At 42.2% G+C, this 16214-nt stretch overlaps 1 protein-coding gene across 7 annotated transcripts in view; it reads right to left on the bottom strand.

Moving 5' to 3' along the window:
- SLC41A3 (solute carrier family 41 member 3) overlaps positions 1-16214 on the bottom strand; it is a 73366-nt gene that overhangs the window by 12636 nt on the left and 44516 nt on the right. For all 7 annotated transcript variants that reach the window (XM_031955968.1, XM_012543671.3, XM_023498228.2 and 4 more), the window contains 2 exons: positions 14728-14874; positions 4819-4963 (listed from right to left, as the gene is read on the bottom strand). In XM_031955968.1, the coding sequence (XP_031811828.1) occupies positions 4819-4963; positions 14728-14874 (292 nt within the window). The remainder of the gene's footprint in view (positions 1-4818; positions 4964-14727; positions 14875-16214) is intronic.

The following is a 16214-nucleotide window of genomic DNA, read 5'->3' as shown; positions in this document are numbered from 1 at the left end:
TGGGGTTAAGTGACTTGCCCAGGGTCACACAGCTAGGAAGTGTTAAGTGTCAGGTCCTTCTGACTTCAGGGCTGGTGCTCTACCCACTGTGCCACCTAGAGGCCCCAATTCACAAGCTTTTAAAAAGTGTCTAATGCTGAATGTGCCCTGGCACCATGCTAAGGCCTCAGGGATACAAAGAAAAAAAATAGTTCCTATCGTCACGAAGCTTGCATTTTACTGAGAATAAACCACTAACAAGCAGCAGGAACACAAGGTAATTTTAGGAGATTGACACTGAAAGGAATTAGTTTTAGGAGTTTTGAGAGAAAGGGCGCTAATAACTAGAGGGGAACTGAGAGCAAGAAATGCCTTTAGTAGAGATGGCACTTGAGCTAAACCTGGAACAGGGCTAGAGATTTTGAGAGGGAGCCTTGAAGAAGAAGGGGAGCCCGGGAAGGGACACAATCTGAGCAGACACAGGGCAAGACATATGAGATGTCCTGTGTGAGAACATCAAATAGGTCAATTTGCCTAGACTATAGAGGTTGAGAAGGAAAGTAACACGAGATCAATCTGGAAAGCTAGAATGGAACCGGATCACAATGGGTGCCGAATGCCAGGAGGATTTTTATTTTACTCTAGAGAGAGAGCCCGTGAAGATGGAGAAGAGCTATGGCCCAATCTGGGCTCTAGGAACATTTATTTGGCAGCTATGTGGAACAGGCCTTAGAAAAACTGCCTGCAAGGAGACCAAACAGGAATGAGTTGTGGGAGTCCATGTGGGAGGGATTGAAAGCCTGCACTCTGCTGGTGGCCATGTGAATGGAGAGAGAGAGATGATGGAGAGGGAGAAAAGAAAAGGCTTGAGAACTGATGGAATATTGGGAGTAGTGAGGGAGAACGTGAACCTGAGTCACTGGAAGAATAGGGGATAGCCACTACCGGGTTTCTGTCCCAAACAGATTGTAGAAGAGGGGAAAGGACTCTCAGGTGCAAAAAAGAATGAATGAAAAACTCTTTTTGTGGTGGTAAGGAACTGGAAACTGACTGAATGCCCATCAAGTGGGGAACGGCTGAATAAGTTGTGGTATATAAAAACAATGGAATATTATTCTATAAAAATGATGAACAGGCTGATTTTAGAAAAGCCTGGGAAGATTTACACGAACTGAAGCTCAATGAAGTGAGCAAAACCAGGAAAACATCATACATAGTAACAGCAAGATTGTGTGATTATCAACCATGACAGACTTCTTCTCAGCAATTCAGTGATCCAAGGCAATCCCAATATACTTTGGATGGAAAACACCCGCCATATCCAGAGATAGATCTATGGAGACTGAATGTGGATCAATGCAAACTATTTTCACCTTTTTTACTGTGGTTTTCTTTTTTGTTCTGATATTTCTTTCCCAACATGACTCATATGGAAGTATATGAAAAATGAATGTACATGTATAACCTTAAAAATTAATTAAAGAAAAGGTGAGCCCTCAGTAAAAACTGGTAAGTTAGGAGGCAGTGTGAATTATAGGAGAACGATGAGTTCTATTTTGGACATGTTGTGTTTGAGATGCTTTTCGAGGATTCCAGGAAGATGTCCAGCAGGTAGCTAGTGATGCAGTAGAAGAGTTCAGAAAAGAACCGAGGGCTAGAGAGATGATTTTGGGAGTCTCCTGCATAGAGACAATTGTAGAAACATGGAACTGATGACATCCCTAAGTGAGAGAGTATGTAGAGTTAGAAGAGTATACAAACAAGTGAGAGCATTGTCACTGAGACCAAATGCTGCAGACAACTCAAGAAGGACGAGGACTTGGCACTTAGCAGTAAAAAGATGATCACACTGTTAGAGAGGGCAGTTTCACTCATGCAGTGGGGTCAGAAGCTGGTCAGACAGACCCCAAAAAGTGAGTGGAGGTGAGAAAGAAGAGGCAACAAGTGTGGCCATAATGCCACCCCAGACCATTCTTAAGCACAGGGTGATCCTGCTCCCCTGGTCCAATGAGCAGGATCAGAGATTGCTCAAGCTAAAAGGGATCATCCATTCAGAGCTCAAAGGGGCCCCAGAAGTCATCCATTCCACTCTCCTCCCTTCATAAGTGGGCAAATTGAACTTCAAGGAGTACAATGTCTTGCCCAAGGTCACAAAGGTGGTGAGTAGCAGAGCCAGGGTTCAAACCTATGTTCTGGGACTTCAGTCATTCTTCTTTCCTCTACACCAACTACTTGGCTCTCTTGATAAAGGATAATTTATTATTTCAATGTCAATGTCAACAGGTTTCACATACCTCAATGGACTAGACTAGGCACTTTTACTAATTTTTATCTAGAAATGATTTAATAAACTGTGCTGTTTAGTGAGCTATACTCTAATGGAATGGGCAAGGAGGATAAAACATATGCACAGGGACATTCAAGTTCAATCCTCCCTTTTACAGAGGGAGAAAAGGGAAATTATTTGCTCAAAGTCATCTGGGAATAGACTGAGACCAGACCCCAGGCTTTCCAATCCCTGTGCTCCTCCAATATCACCACACTAACTCTGTACTATTTCTTCTGTGATTATGAAACTCAGGGAACAAAGGGCATTAGATTATAACCTGCTAGCTCTCCAATACTCCATCCTTGACTTTGCAGTCCTAAAATAGGGGGACTGATTGTTGTGGACAATTGGAAACTTCAGGGAAGGTTCCATCACTGTCTTGTCACATGACTGTTAATGTCCTAGAGGTAGATGAACTCCTTGGAGCTCACTATGCTAGAGTCTGAACATACCCCAGAGGCCATCATGTAGTCTTTGCTTAGATGTTTCCAAGGACAGGAAACTCACTAGCTTTTGGGAAGTCTGTTCTGTGATGGACAGATATCCCTAGTCAATTCTTCCCTATATGAAGCAGAAATCTTACTCCTTGGAAATTTTGTTCATTGCTTTTGATTCTAACTTCCAAGTCATGTAGGACAAATGAAATCTTTCTTCCACGTGGACAGCCTTCAAGTATTTGAAGAAAATACACGTATTCATCCATTTACCAACTGCTTACCTCCCCCATCCTCTAGGTCTTCTTTTCTCCAGGGAGATATTCCCATGTCCTTACATCGTTCCTCTTATGATGCTTATTACCTGTGTGACCTGGACTTAATCTCCCCTTTGCTTCAGTTTTCTTATCTATAAAATAAGCTTTAAATCTAGGCTGCTATGGTTCTTAGCTACTGTTTTCTAAGCACTCTTCTGTTTATGAATATTCCCTTGAAAACATATAGCTAGAATAGAAGGGAACACTCCAGATGGGCCTTGATCAGGGAAGAGAATAGCAGGATCAGGGCCTTCCTTGAAATGCATATTATACAGCCAACTATTATTGTGTTTTTTTATTATCAACTAATTCACCTTATTGCTCATACTGAGATTGTGATTAATTTTTTTTTTAAACACAAGATCCGTATTTTTTTCTGGGTTTTGTTATGTTTAGCTACTTTTATAATGAACATATATTGCATACATTTAATTCATAAATAAGTAGATCTCTCTGATAATTAGAGCTATTCAATAATGTCCAGATCATTTTATGAGGTCATGAGTTCTTCCTCATCTAAGGTACCAAAGCAGGTAACTCTTTGTGGAGAACACTGTAGGAGAGAGTCATCTAAAGCCCCTCCTACCTCTGGGATTCTGTGGATTCTATGAATTTATACCACAATTGATTATGGTTTCAGTTGAAATATGCTCTTTGTAAAAATCATGCACACAAGTCACAGAATTTCAGAGTTACAATGGAACACAGAGATTACTTAGCCCAGTTCATCTTTGCTTGAGAATCCCTTACACAATATCTCCAACAGTTTGCCATCCAGCTTCCAGGGATGGGCAACTTACCATTTCCCTCAGCGGCAGATCATTCTGGCCTTGTCCCAATTGTCACACACCACCATTGACTCAAACTGGGATAAACTCTACCTTGCTGCCACTTGATCTATTGCTCTAAGTTCTCAGAGTCTGGCTGAAGAAATCTGAATGACCATTTCTCCAACCCTTCTATAATTGCTTCACTCCTGGCTCAGTTTACTCTGTTCTTCACCTCCTTGGAAGCATCTTTGCCCCTATGTGATTACTTTCTACTTCACTCTCCCTGCTCCTGCTCCCAGTTTTCCATCTCCTCTTTCTATAGTGTCTTCCCTTTAGAATGTAAATTCTTTGAGGGCAGAGATTGCCTTGTATGTATTTGTATTCCTTATGCTTGGCACAAGGTAAGTGCTTAATAGATGATCAGTTTCTTTGTCTTATACTTCTGATGGTTTTTGATACTTGAAGTCTGCTCTTAAGTCTTCCAGATCACTTTGAGTTGTCTCTTCTCCCTACTGAATACCTCCAAGTCCTCTCCATGAATCTTTGTAAAGGATTTGCATCATTCAATTAAGTTTTTATGCTAGTAAACTTTTATTAATTTCCAACATTTTTAATTTTTAAATTTAATTAAATTTTAAATGGTCTAATGATTATATATTAGAACAAAAAAATTAAGGTGAAAATGAAGTCATCAAACTATTCATATGACTGGAAGAGAAGGATAAAGAAGAGGGAAATAGAAATTCTTATCTGCAAAGGGCCCCAATAAGTATGCTAAATGCAGTAATAGCTTTTATGAAGGTTTATTTAATACAGTTGTTTGGCCAAAGCAGGCCATGGGGCCAATCCTCTAAATGCTTTGGATCAGGGAGAGGACCCCCAGTGTTTCAATACTGGTGATGGGGCTCTCATTTGGGAAGAGTTTCTTCTTTTCCAATATCCAATACCAACTCTCAGATAGCGTATATGGGTTTTTTTCTTGTTCTTACCTGCTAATCAACATGGCTATGATGATGGGAAACCAGCCTGTCTTCAGGATTTCGGTAATGGAGGGACTCTGCTTTGCTATGAAAATCCACAATGGGATCAGGGAGAAGAAAAAGAAACAGATTCCTAGGAACAGATAATATTTGTCTGGCAAGAGAGAGGAGAGACACAAACCAAGTTAACATGTGATAGTTTAAGAGAAGTTTGTTGGGGGCAGGGGCTCCCTGAACCCTATCTTTATAACCCCAGTCACTGGTGTACAGTAGGAATTTAATAAATACCATCTGAAATTAAGGCCTTTTCCTGATTACTCCTCACTCTACCTCTTGACTCCCACAGCTTTCTTCTATGAGGTTAATTTGCTACTCTATATGTGTCTTGTACACAATTATTAATTTAGATGGCTCCCACATTAGACTTAAAATTTAGGGCTTTGCATTCATCCTTCTTTGAATTCCTAGTGCTTAGCACAAAGTCAGAAATGCTTGTTGATTGACTGATCAATCATGTTTAAGAAATTTTGCCTTCGAGAAGAATTGAGAAAATGAATTTCTTTTTGCAGAGGTGGGGGACTATGGGTATGAAATATTGTATATGCCAGACTCAGTTGGTATGTTAGTTTTGATGAATGCTTTTTTCTCTCCTTTTTTATTCTTTATTATAATGAGTAATCCTTTGATAGCAAGTGGGACAGGGATATATATATATATATATATATACACATATATATACATATACATACACACATACACAAGAGAGATCAATAATTTTTAAACAGCAAAATGCTTAATTATTTGATTAATCAGATTGAATCAGATTAATCAAATGAATGTTGAAAACTATCTTTACATATATTTGGGAAAATAAAATATTAAAATAATGGGAAAAATTGTTTGATTAAAGTGGGTCAAAGGCTCAGGGAGGATGGGATAGTGATCAGTCACTTCTTACTACCTGTGTGATTTTGGGGAAGTCTCAACCTCTCTGGGCCTGTTTCTGTGACTATAAAATGCGGGGTTAGGATACTCTCTGAGGTCCCTTCCAGCCTTACATCCAGCAATTCTTGGTATGAATTCTGCTCGCAGAATGGAAACCATAATAAAATACCAGGCTTGGAGCTACAGACTTTATTTCTTGGCTCAGCTGCCTCCTGCATCATTTTTGTATGTTTCCCAAAAGCCTCCATCCTCACCCTGGGCCTGAGTATCCAAGCCTGTTTTAGTGAGATGAGTTCATTGGAGAGAGACAGAAAAGCTGAGTCATGAGCTTGAGGTCCCAGGGGAAGGCCATCAGACAATCAGCTGGGCCTTGAGACCAAAATCTCAAGCCTGAAACCTAGTTTCCCTAAGACTTGGCAGCCTTGAGATGAATGCAGCTTTGCTGAGGGTTAAATATTGCCCTTGGATAGACAACAAAAAGTTCACATTCTGCCTCTGCATAGTCTCATTAAAAGCACCCTTCTCTTTCAGAAAGGGCTCCTAGGTGAGGATAATGAGGCTATACTGCCTCTTGTTCAAGGGAGGGGCATTTTCCCTCTTCAGGGAAAAAGAGATGGGAAATGAGGTCTGGGGACAGTGACAGGGACTTTTGTGACCTGTGGGATGATGGGCCAAGTCATTTCAACTTTGGGGGGGGGGGCCTTAGTATTCTCATTTATAGAAGTAGGGGGGTTGGAAAACAGAATCCCTTATATTCCTGGATGCTTTTAAATCCCATGATTCCACAATATGCCTGGAGACAAAAGATGAATCTGTTGCTTCCTAAGTCCTTATTCCTGAATGCAGAATCTTCACCCCTGAAAGTTTTTCCATGAGGAGCTAGCTCACTCACTACCTTAGTACAGTCACTACAATATCCTGCCATTCCCAATTTGTCATGGTCTTTCCTTGGAAGAAATTCTCTCATTTTACAGATGTAAATATACTAGGTACCTAGAATTAAACAGGACCAGCAAGATTAAAGGATCTTCCCCTAGTCATAGAACCACCAGGTAGAAGGCAGCAGAACCAGGATTCCAAGTCACAATTTCCAGCCCCAAATCTACAGGTCTTTCCCTTAAGTAATACTGCCTTTCATGTGGTTTTGACAGTCATTTAGTGGCCTGAAATATCTTAGGTCTATGTCTTATCTCCTCTTCCAACACAGGACACAACCATTCCTCATCTCTCTGGCTAGCTAGTATTTCTCATCTGATATGCTCTTTTCAGCTTCTCCATCTTTCCTACTGTTTTTCAAGGTCCAGCTTAGAAACCACTTCCTTACCTTCAAATACCTCCAAAATATTTTTCCAAATACATGTAAAAATGGTTTTCAACATTCATTTTTGTAAAACTTCCTAAATTTCTACTGAAACCTTCCTCAGAGAGAGTCATGTACTGGCTTTAGGAGGCATTACTTTCTGTATACAATAATATTATTACTAATATTATTATAAATAATGTCTTATTTTCCCTCTCCTGGAAAGTTTAAAATGTTTTACTGATGCCTTTTGTCATTATATCAGTCATTTGGAATACCTCCTCCTGCTGAACCTTCTTTGTGACAAAGAAAAACCATTGAAAACCATTTGATATAGTGACCACATATGGCAATATATGTCCCCATAAGCTCTTTTCTCTGGAGGATGGGGAACCTAACTTCCAAACAGGTTGACTTCCCTAAGCTTCTTAAGTGAAGGTACCATGGTTTTCTTACTTACTCTCTCCCAGATAGGCAAATAGCTTTCAATTGGAATTGGGGAAGAACTGAGTTCAAATCCAGCCTCAGTCACTAGCTCTGTCATTTAATGTCTGCCTGCTTCAGTTTCCTCATCTATAAAATTGGAATACTTGCAGGACCTACCTAACAGGGATGTTGTGAGGATCACATTAGATAGTCTTTTTAAGCACTTAGCTCAGTGCCTATCATTCAAGAGGCTCGGTAGAAATATTCATTTCCTTCCCCTTCTCCTATCCCCATAGGGCTGGGTACCTAATAGATTAATGTTTGCAGGATGAATGAATCATCTCTCCTTTTCCTGACCTTCTCCGGCACTTATTGTCTATATTACACATGTTAGCAATTGATCATTGGCTCGCTTATATCATTGTTCCCACTTTCATGTGTGTTTCTCATTAGAAAGCTTTTCCTCATATCACACTAAAATCTGCCATCTCTAAAAAAAATGAATAAATAAACATTTATTAAGCATTTACTACGTGCAAAGTAATGTTTTCTAAACTGTGCCCAGAGATGGGGTCAAGTCTGAGTCTAATTACTCTCCAGCCCCTTAAATCCTTGAATCCAGTTCCCATGGCTCCAAATCTTCTCTCCTCCATGCTAATCATCCCTGATCTTTCCATGCTGTGATCTCAAGGCCATTTGCTACTTTGGTTCCCTTTCTCTGGATATCCTCCAATTAATCATTGTTCTTAATAAAATAAGGTACCCAGAATTTAACTCGGGACCTAGATGTAGTCAATTTGGGGCAGAGGCCTGTGGGACTATCATCTCTCTACGTCTGGGCCCTAAGCCTCTCTTAATGTACCCCAGGATCACAGGGCTCCAATAGAATCCCCCCTAATGCTCTGTAAAGCACAAAAGAAAGATAAATTCTTTGTCTCTCTAAAGATGGGGAAGGGGGAAGGAGGAATGGAGAGCAGGGCTGGGAAAGAAAATTGGCATCATGAATTGGGGAGGGTGGGGAAGGCAGTTCATGGAAACAATAATGAAGAAAAGCACTAACTTGTCTGGCCCCCAGAGAGTTAAGTCAAGTGAGCTTGGCACCAAGACAAGCCCCAAAGTCTCCATTTCTTAGGTGATAACAGTACGCCTCTTGGATCAGTTTTCATACTCGTTTCCAAAAAGTCCTCACTATAACCCTGGGTCTGAGGCCTCAGACTTGCTTTGGAGAAAATCAGAGGGTGGAGAGAGATCCTGAGCTGTGAGCTTCAGGTCCCAGAGGAAAAGCCATGGCCGGGCTTCAGGCCAGACATAGCAGAGAAAGTAAATTTGACAACGTGGAGGGTTCTCGGTATGCCCTCTGGGAACCAATGATGGCTCAGGGGTGGTTGGGCGCCTCAGGGATTCTGGGGGCTGGTCTCTCTGGAAGGAGTTAATATGCCACAGCTGGGCTTTGTTTCAGCTTTGAGCTGATCACTAACTTGGCTATTCTGTAAAAAGCTCATACTGTCTCAGTGGAGTCTGAGGTAAACTCTGGTGCAAGAGTCAGTTTTCCTAGGGCAAGAAAGCTGGGGTGGAGGTAAGACATAGGGGAAGCAGGGGATATAGTGTTTTACAGTCTTTTGCCCTGGTAAGTGCCCCCTGAAACCTCCAAAAGTCTTCAGTAGCTACACTAGTGAGTTCATAGATCACAACCAGAGGCAGGCAAAGTCATTCAAGAGGAGCTAAGGAAAGACTTGAGGGACTCTGAGATGTTGCCCATATAAGAAGAACACAATGAAGAACTAGAAAGAGGCAGAAATCACACCTTTAGAGGCTTCTTTTATAGCTGTTTAAGTGGGACTTTTCTAAGGTCTCATCATCTGAAGGTCTATGACTTTGCCCTCTAATGTGATATAGTGGAAAGAATCCTCATCAAAGGGATTCGAGTTCTAGTTCTGGCTTTGCCATTAAACAATCCTGAACCCTTAAGTAGGTAACTTCATTTTTAATGGCAGGGAGTCCAGTTATGATGTTTTGTGTTTTAAGGGCCCTCTTAGCTCTGCCATTCTGTGTTCCAAGGCCCTCTCCAGCTCTGATATTCTATGTTCTAAGGTCCCTCCTAGCTGTGATATTCCCTGCCCCTCCCAGCTCTGCATAATATGTTCTAAGGTTCCTTCCAGCTTTACTATGCCATTTTCTAAGTTCTCTTCCAGCTCTGACATTTAATTTTTTTTTTTCTGAAGTCCCTTTCAACTCTAATGTGTGAGAATTTTAAAATATAAGGCAAGGGAAAGCCCCTGGAAGGTTTGGGTGCAGCCAAAAGATATTATCTTCTAGCTCTATCAATGGTTCCCTCAACTCCAGATGCCACCTTTCTACAGGGTGGCTCAGATGGCAGTTTCTTATAAAAGTTCAGCTAAGGACAACTCTAAAAATGGGAAGAAAATGGGGAGAAGTTGAGAACTCAACACAGCCCATGGAATTGGGGAACCTTGTAAGACCTATCAGTTACCTTGTGGGCAGCCATATCACATGCCATTCATTTTGAAGAAAAGGGCACTTTGTTCTACACTATTTTGTGAAAGGTTGACTTTAAGTCAAACACTTTCTCTTCCAGGCTCAGCTCAAGGATCACTTTCTCTAAAATTGTTCTCAGGGCCTTGAATGCCTTTTCTTCCCTTGACCAAGACAAGTGAACCTTAGTTAAGGGGTTACAGTTTCCTCCTTCACATCATTACAATTATACTTGGGTGTAAGTCCATTGTGACCAACTACTGACTCAGCCTGATCAAGTCACTAACCTCTCACTCCCGCCAGCAACTTCCTGTGACTCCATTACTCTGGGAATGCTGAGTTACAGTTGCAGAGAACATGCCTTTCACATGTATGAAATCTCAGGTTTGGGTGTGAAGATGATATTGTTTAGTGGTTTCAAAGTACTTTAGGTACATGATCGTAGTTAATCTTCCCATCAGCATCCTCCCATTAAGTACTACATACATGCATGATACCCAATTGACAAATGGGAAAACTGAGGCTCAGATATGTTTCACCAAGATTCATATAACTATAGTAAATGTCTAAGGCAAAATCTGAACTAAGGTTGTCCTGACTCCATCCCAGTGCACTATCAGGCAGCTAGGATAGATTGTCCTGAAATCCCAGTGCACTATTAGGCAGTTAGGATAGGTTGTCCCGAAATCCCAGTACACTATTAGGCAGTTAGGTTAGGATAGGTTGTCCCGAAATCCCAGTGCACTATTAGGCAGTTAGGATAGGTTGTCCCGAAATCCCAGTGCACTATTAGGCAGTTAGGATAGGTTGTCCCGAAATCCCAGTGCACTATTAGGCAGCTAGGATAGGTTGTCCTGAAATCCTAGTGCACTATTAGGCAGTTAGGATAGGCCCGAAATCCCAGTACACTATTAGGCAGTTAGGTTAGGATAGGTTGTCCCGAAATCCCAGTGCACTATTAGGCAGTTAGGATAGGTTGTCCCGAAATCCCAGTGCACTATTAGGCAGCTAGGATAGATTGTCCTGAAATCCCAGTGCACTATTAGGCAGTTAGGATAGGTTGTCCCGAAATCCCAGTGCACTATTAGGCAAGGTTAGGATAGGTTGTCCCGAAATCCCAGTGCACTATTAGGCAGTTAGGATAGGTTGTCCCGAAATCCCAGTGCACTATTAGGCAGTTAGGATAGGTTGTCCTGAAATCCCAGTGCACTATTAGGCAGTTAGGATAGGTTGTCCCGAAATCCCAGTGCACTATCAGGCAGTTAGGTTAGGATAGGTTGTCCTGAAATCCCAGTGCACTATTAGGCAGTTAGAATAGGTTGTCCTGAAATCCCAGTGCACTATCAGGCAGTTAGGTTAGGATAGGTTGTTCTGAAATCCCAGTGCACTATTAGGCAGTTAGAATAGGTTGTCCTGAAATGCCAGTGCACTATCAGACAGTTAGGATAATGTACTGTAGAGTCAGAAATTTTCTATTATTTCTATTTTCAGATATTTCAGGTGTGTTTGACTCTGTGACACTTGTTTGGGGTTTTCTTGGCAAAGGCACTACAGTGGTTTGGTATTTCCTTCTTTATCTCATTTTACAGATGAAGAAACTGAGGCAGCATTAAGGGGCTTGCCCAGGGTCACACAACTAGTAAGTTTGAACTCACAAAAATAAGTCTTACTGACTCCAGATCCAGAACTCTATCAACTACACCATCTAGCTGCCTCAGAGTCAAGAAAACCAATTCAAATCTAGCTGCAGATACTAGTTAGCTGTATGACCTTGGGCAAGTCACTTAAAGTTCTGCCTTAGTTTCCTGATGTGTAAAATAGGGATAAAAATAGCACTTCCCTCCAAGGGTGATTGTGAGATAAAATGAGATAACATATGTGAAGGGCTTAACACAGTGCCTAGTATATAACAGTTGCTAAATGCTTTTATTATTACTATTGTTCATATTTTTCACTATACCACCCGACCTCTCTGTGAAACGAGGAGGTTAAATTGATTAGACAAACCTAGGGCTTGGATGGTTAGATGCAGAGAGTAATTATTAACAGTTCATCGTCAACATGGAGGAAGGTTTGTGTGGAGTGCCTCTTGATATCTCTACTTGGACTAGGACTGTTACCATTTTTATCAGTGACTTGGATAAAGACACCAACAGCATGTTTAACTTGGAGAAAAGAAGACTTGGGAGGACAACAACTGTCTCCAAGTATCTGAAAGGCTGTCTTATGGAGGAAAGATTAAGCTTTTTTCCCATTTGGTCCCAGAGGGCAGAGTCAGGAGCAATGAATGGGAGCTAGATAGAGGCACAGGAGGGCAACATTGAAGTCAGGAAAAACTTCCTAATTAGGTAAAGCTATCCAGAGCAGAATGGCTGGTCATGAAAGATGGCAGATTTTCCTCCTTTGGAGGTCTCCAAGCAGGAGCTGGAGAATCAGTTGTCAAGCATATTCCTTCCCATAGGGCTTGGACAAGACGGGCACTGTGTCTCTCAGGACAGTATACACTGATGAGGCTGCCATTGTTCAGGCCACTCTGGGGGAGTCCCCTTAACTTCCCTAGGTCTGTTTCCTCATCTATAAAATGAGACAATTGTGTTTGATGGTCTCTAAGAAACTTTCAACTAAACCCTATAATTGCAAGAACCAATGATCCCGTGGGGAGTTGTCTTTTGAGCTGGGTTCTAGGCAGCCCTGGAAAGTCAGTCTCATTTTTTTAGAACTCAGTACACACTGTTCTAAAGACTCCACGCACTTAACAAGTCCTGTTTCTTCAACCAGGTCAATGAGATCCTTGCAGACAGAGATTGTGCCATATTCTCTGGATTCATAGCTAGTATATAAATTTTCTTATGCACTTTACAAATATCTCATTTTTTCTTCTCTCAAACTCTGAGAGGGAAATGCTATTATTATCACTGTTTTGCAGAGAAAGAATGAAGCAGACTTGCCCAAAGTCACACATAGGCAGTCAGTGTTTGGTGCCAGTTTTGCACTCAGGTTCTCCTGAGTCCTGGATCAGCACTCTACCAATTGCACTATACTGAATACAGTCAAGAAGAATTTTTAAATTATAAGTAAATTGTTGTCATGCTTTTTGGGAAAAAGAGCCTGTGTCTTGCAACAGAGCTTCCCTTGAAAGCTTTGAAGATTGAGGCTGGGCTTAAAAGTAGAGCGTGATCTCTGGAATTTGCTCCACTTTCCCCCTTGATTCTGGGACCTCATTTCCAGTAGTGGTAACATTTTCAGCTCCCTCTCTCAGAATTCCTTTCTGTGGGAGGCTGTCATGTGATTTACAACACAGTGAGAAAGCTTAAAACAACAACTTCAAAAACTCAAGCCAGAGATAAGAGTCAATATGTTTCCTATGCTTTGTCACAGAGAAATTAATCTAAGGAAAACTTGGCCTGGGCTCATATCTCACCTGGGGTCATCTCTTGTGAATGTTCCCCTTCAGGGTCAGGAGCCCTATTCTTCTTGAAGTAATGGAGAATGTTTAGCTTAGGGGAGAGATTTGAGAGAATATGGCAGATCAGGGGTGACCACAAAGAAGTGACATCTCCCTGTAACTGATTTTCTCATTGGCAAACTGGGAATGATGGGGACCATTAGATGGATTAAACTGATCTCTGGAGTTCTGTCTAGTTCTAGAACTGTGCTCCTAAGATCCTACAGAACTGAGTCACAGAGCCAGAGTTGGGACATGACCCAGTGGCCACATATAGCCACATACTGAAAAAAGAACTCCTTCCCCTGTGGTCATTCAGCCATCATTCAAACAAATCAGTGAAAGGGGATCTTCTCAGGCAGCCCATTCCACTCCTGGATAGGCCTGTTTAGACATGAAGTGTACATTCCCATCTCTGTAATTTCCATCCACTGGTTCTGATGTTGTTCGAGTCAAGAATTCTATTCCCTTTTCATCTATCGACCTTTCAAGTTTTTGAAAACATCTGCATGTCCTCTCAGATCTTCTCTTTTTTTAGGCTAAACAATCCCCATCACTTCAACAAGACTAGAGCAACGGATGCTAAGGGCTCATAAGAGAAAAATTGGGCGTGCTTATTTTCAGACAAGAGATGATCCCAAATGTACATTATCTTGTTTCAGTTTCTGGCCATTCCCTTTCCCTGGTGATCTGCCAGATGATTTTGAACATGTGGCTATTACAGTGCATGATGGAATGAGGTCATCTGGCTTGGCCCCACAGACTGAGCTTACTCTGCAGTTCTGTGCAGATTCTTCAGGCAGTTAACACAGTTGTATGACTTCGGGAGGAACAGGATGCTCCAAAAGTGCTTGAGCATTCTTGTCCAGGCTCTGCTGATGTTCTGATTTTTTTTATCAGTCATATTTTCTCTTGGGGCCTCCACATCACCAATTATAAAGTGAGGGAGTCTGCAGAGTTTTAATCTTACAAGGTGCCTTTCCGCATCACTTAATTTATCCATTTTGCAGATGAAGAAACAAGCCCAGAGTAGGACAATGACTAAATCAATGTCACACACAGCAGAAGAAGCAGGGCAAGGATTAGAAAGGGGCTCTCGAGCTGATGACATGTAGCATCCCAGAATGGAGGGTCTCCAATTAGGGGGCTAGGTTATAGCTAGAGTTTGTTAGCTCCAGTTTTTTAGAGCAGTCTGGGATGTTGTTATTGGGACGTATGGTGGATGTCCTGGGTACCTCCCTTAGCTTTCCTTTATCCCTCAACCTTCTGACCCTGATCCACTGGATCCTGAACTCCCCATAAGCCATACCTATGTATCTGTACAGGATGGTGCTGGTGCCTGCCAGGATGCAGAGGGACACGACATCTCCAAGCATGGCTGCGATAGGTGTGGCGATGTTATCTGGGTTGATCCTAATCTTCTGAGCACCCAGAACCACACAAATCATCACTATTCCTGTAGAGACAGAGACAAAAAGAGTCAAGGACAGAGAGAGAGAGAGACAGAGACAGAGAGAGAGAGAGAGAGAGAGAGACAGAGAGACAGAGACAGACAGACACAGACAGAGGGGAGGAGATAGAGAGGGGAAGAGATAGAAAGAAAGAAAGGAAGGGGAGAAAGAGACAGAGACACAAAGAGAGATAGGGGTGAGAATTTGAAAATATCTTCATGTAGTAGGCTCCCAACAAAGAAACCCACCAGTAACTCGCCTTCTAAGGGACTTTATGGCTTTTCTACCCAACAACCCTGGAAACAATAAAGCATCTATCCCATTATTTTCCCAGTAATACTTTGGGTATACATCCAGCCAACTCTGTTAGCTGGCCTTCCATGAATGGACCCTCTCTTGTAATGGGTACTCTGCATATCAAATACAGGGAAAGAACTGAAGTTCTAATGTCTACTTGTCACAGTCCTATATGATGCTATAATGCTTTCTGAAGCCATCATAGTGGGTGTTTAGAGAGGTAAGTAGACAGGCTGCTATCTGAGTGCTAGGGTAGCTAGGTGAGGCTACAGTCAGAACACTAGACTGCTCCACGTGCATATTCTGCCTCAAACACTTAGTCTAACCATATGACCTGGGTACATTAACAGCACTTTTTACATGCTTGCTGTATGGCAATTTCTTTTGATTTGCGTGTAAATTGGATTTAAGTGAGGCACAGCTGCATGGAATCGTCAAACATTGCGGTCTCTGCACACCCAGGTTGAACACACTAGTGTCGTCTGGGAGATTTTTAAGACCTAGCAGAGGGGGTAGCTAACTGGCCCAGTGGGTAGAATACCAGCCACTGAGTCAGGAGGACTTGAGTTCAAATCTGGCCTCAGATAGTTGACACTAGCTGTGTGACCCTAAGCATATCATCATAAAAACGATCAGAGAAAGCTCCAATGAGAGGGAGCTTGAAGGATGTGAGTGGTGGAGAACCACCTATTCAACAACTTCCAGATGCTCCTTGCTGAGAAATATTGGTACAGGATCCTCACTGGAATGTCGGAACCCAAGGCAGAGGTGGCAGGAGGGATGGAGCCGGAGAGGAAGGGCTGAGGAGTTGGGGGAGCATCTGTACCTTAGACATGACAGTGATACCACTGGGAGGGGGCAACGTCCCCTCTAGAGATGAAGGCCCCATAGACCTCTTTGTGCCCGACTTAGCGACAGCTCCCGCTCAGTGGCCACCTCTGGGACCTGCCACGACTCCGCCATTCACTGAGCCGCTGCCCCCTCCGGGAGGGCAGTCCACTGGCTTTTGCTGGTGGTTTCCTCCTGCTCCTCACTACCTCCCAAGGTA

Source organism: Sarcophilus harrisii, chromosome 1 (assembly GCF_902635505.1).
Source record: "Sarcophilus harrisii chromosome 1, mSarHar1.11, whole genome shotgun sequence".
NCBI classification, from domain to species: domain Eukaryota; kingdom Metazoa; phylum Chordata; class Mammalia; order Dasyuromorphia; family Dasyuridae; genus Sarcophilus; species Sarcophilus harrisii.
This window is presented reverse-complemented; position numbering and strand designations above follow the sequence as displayed.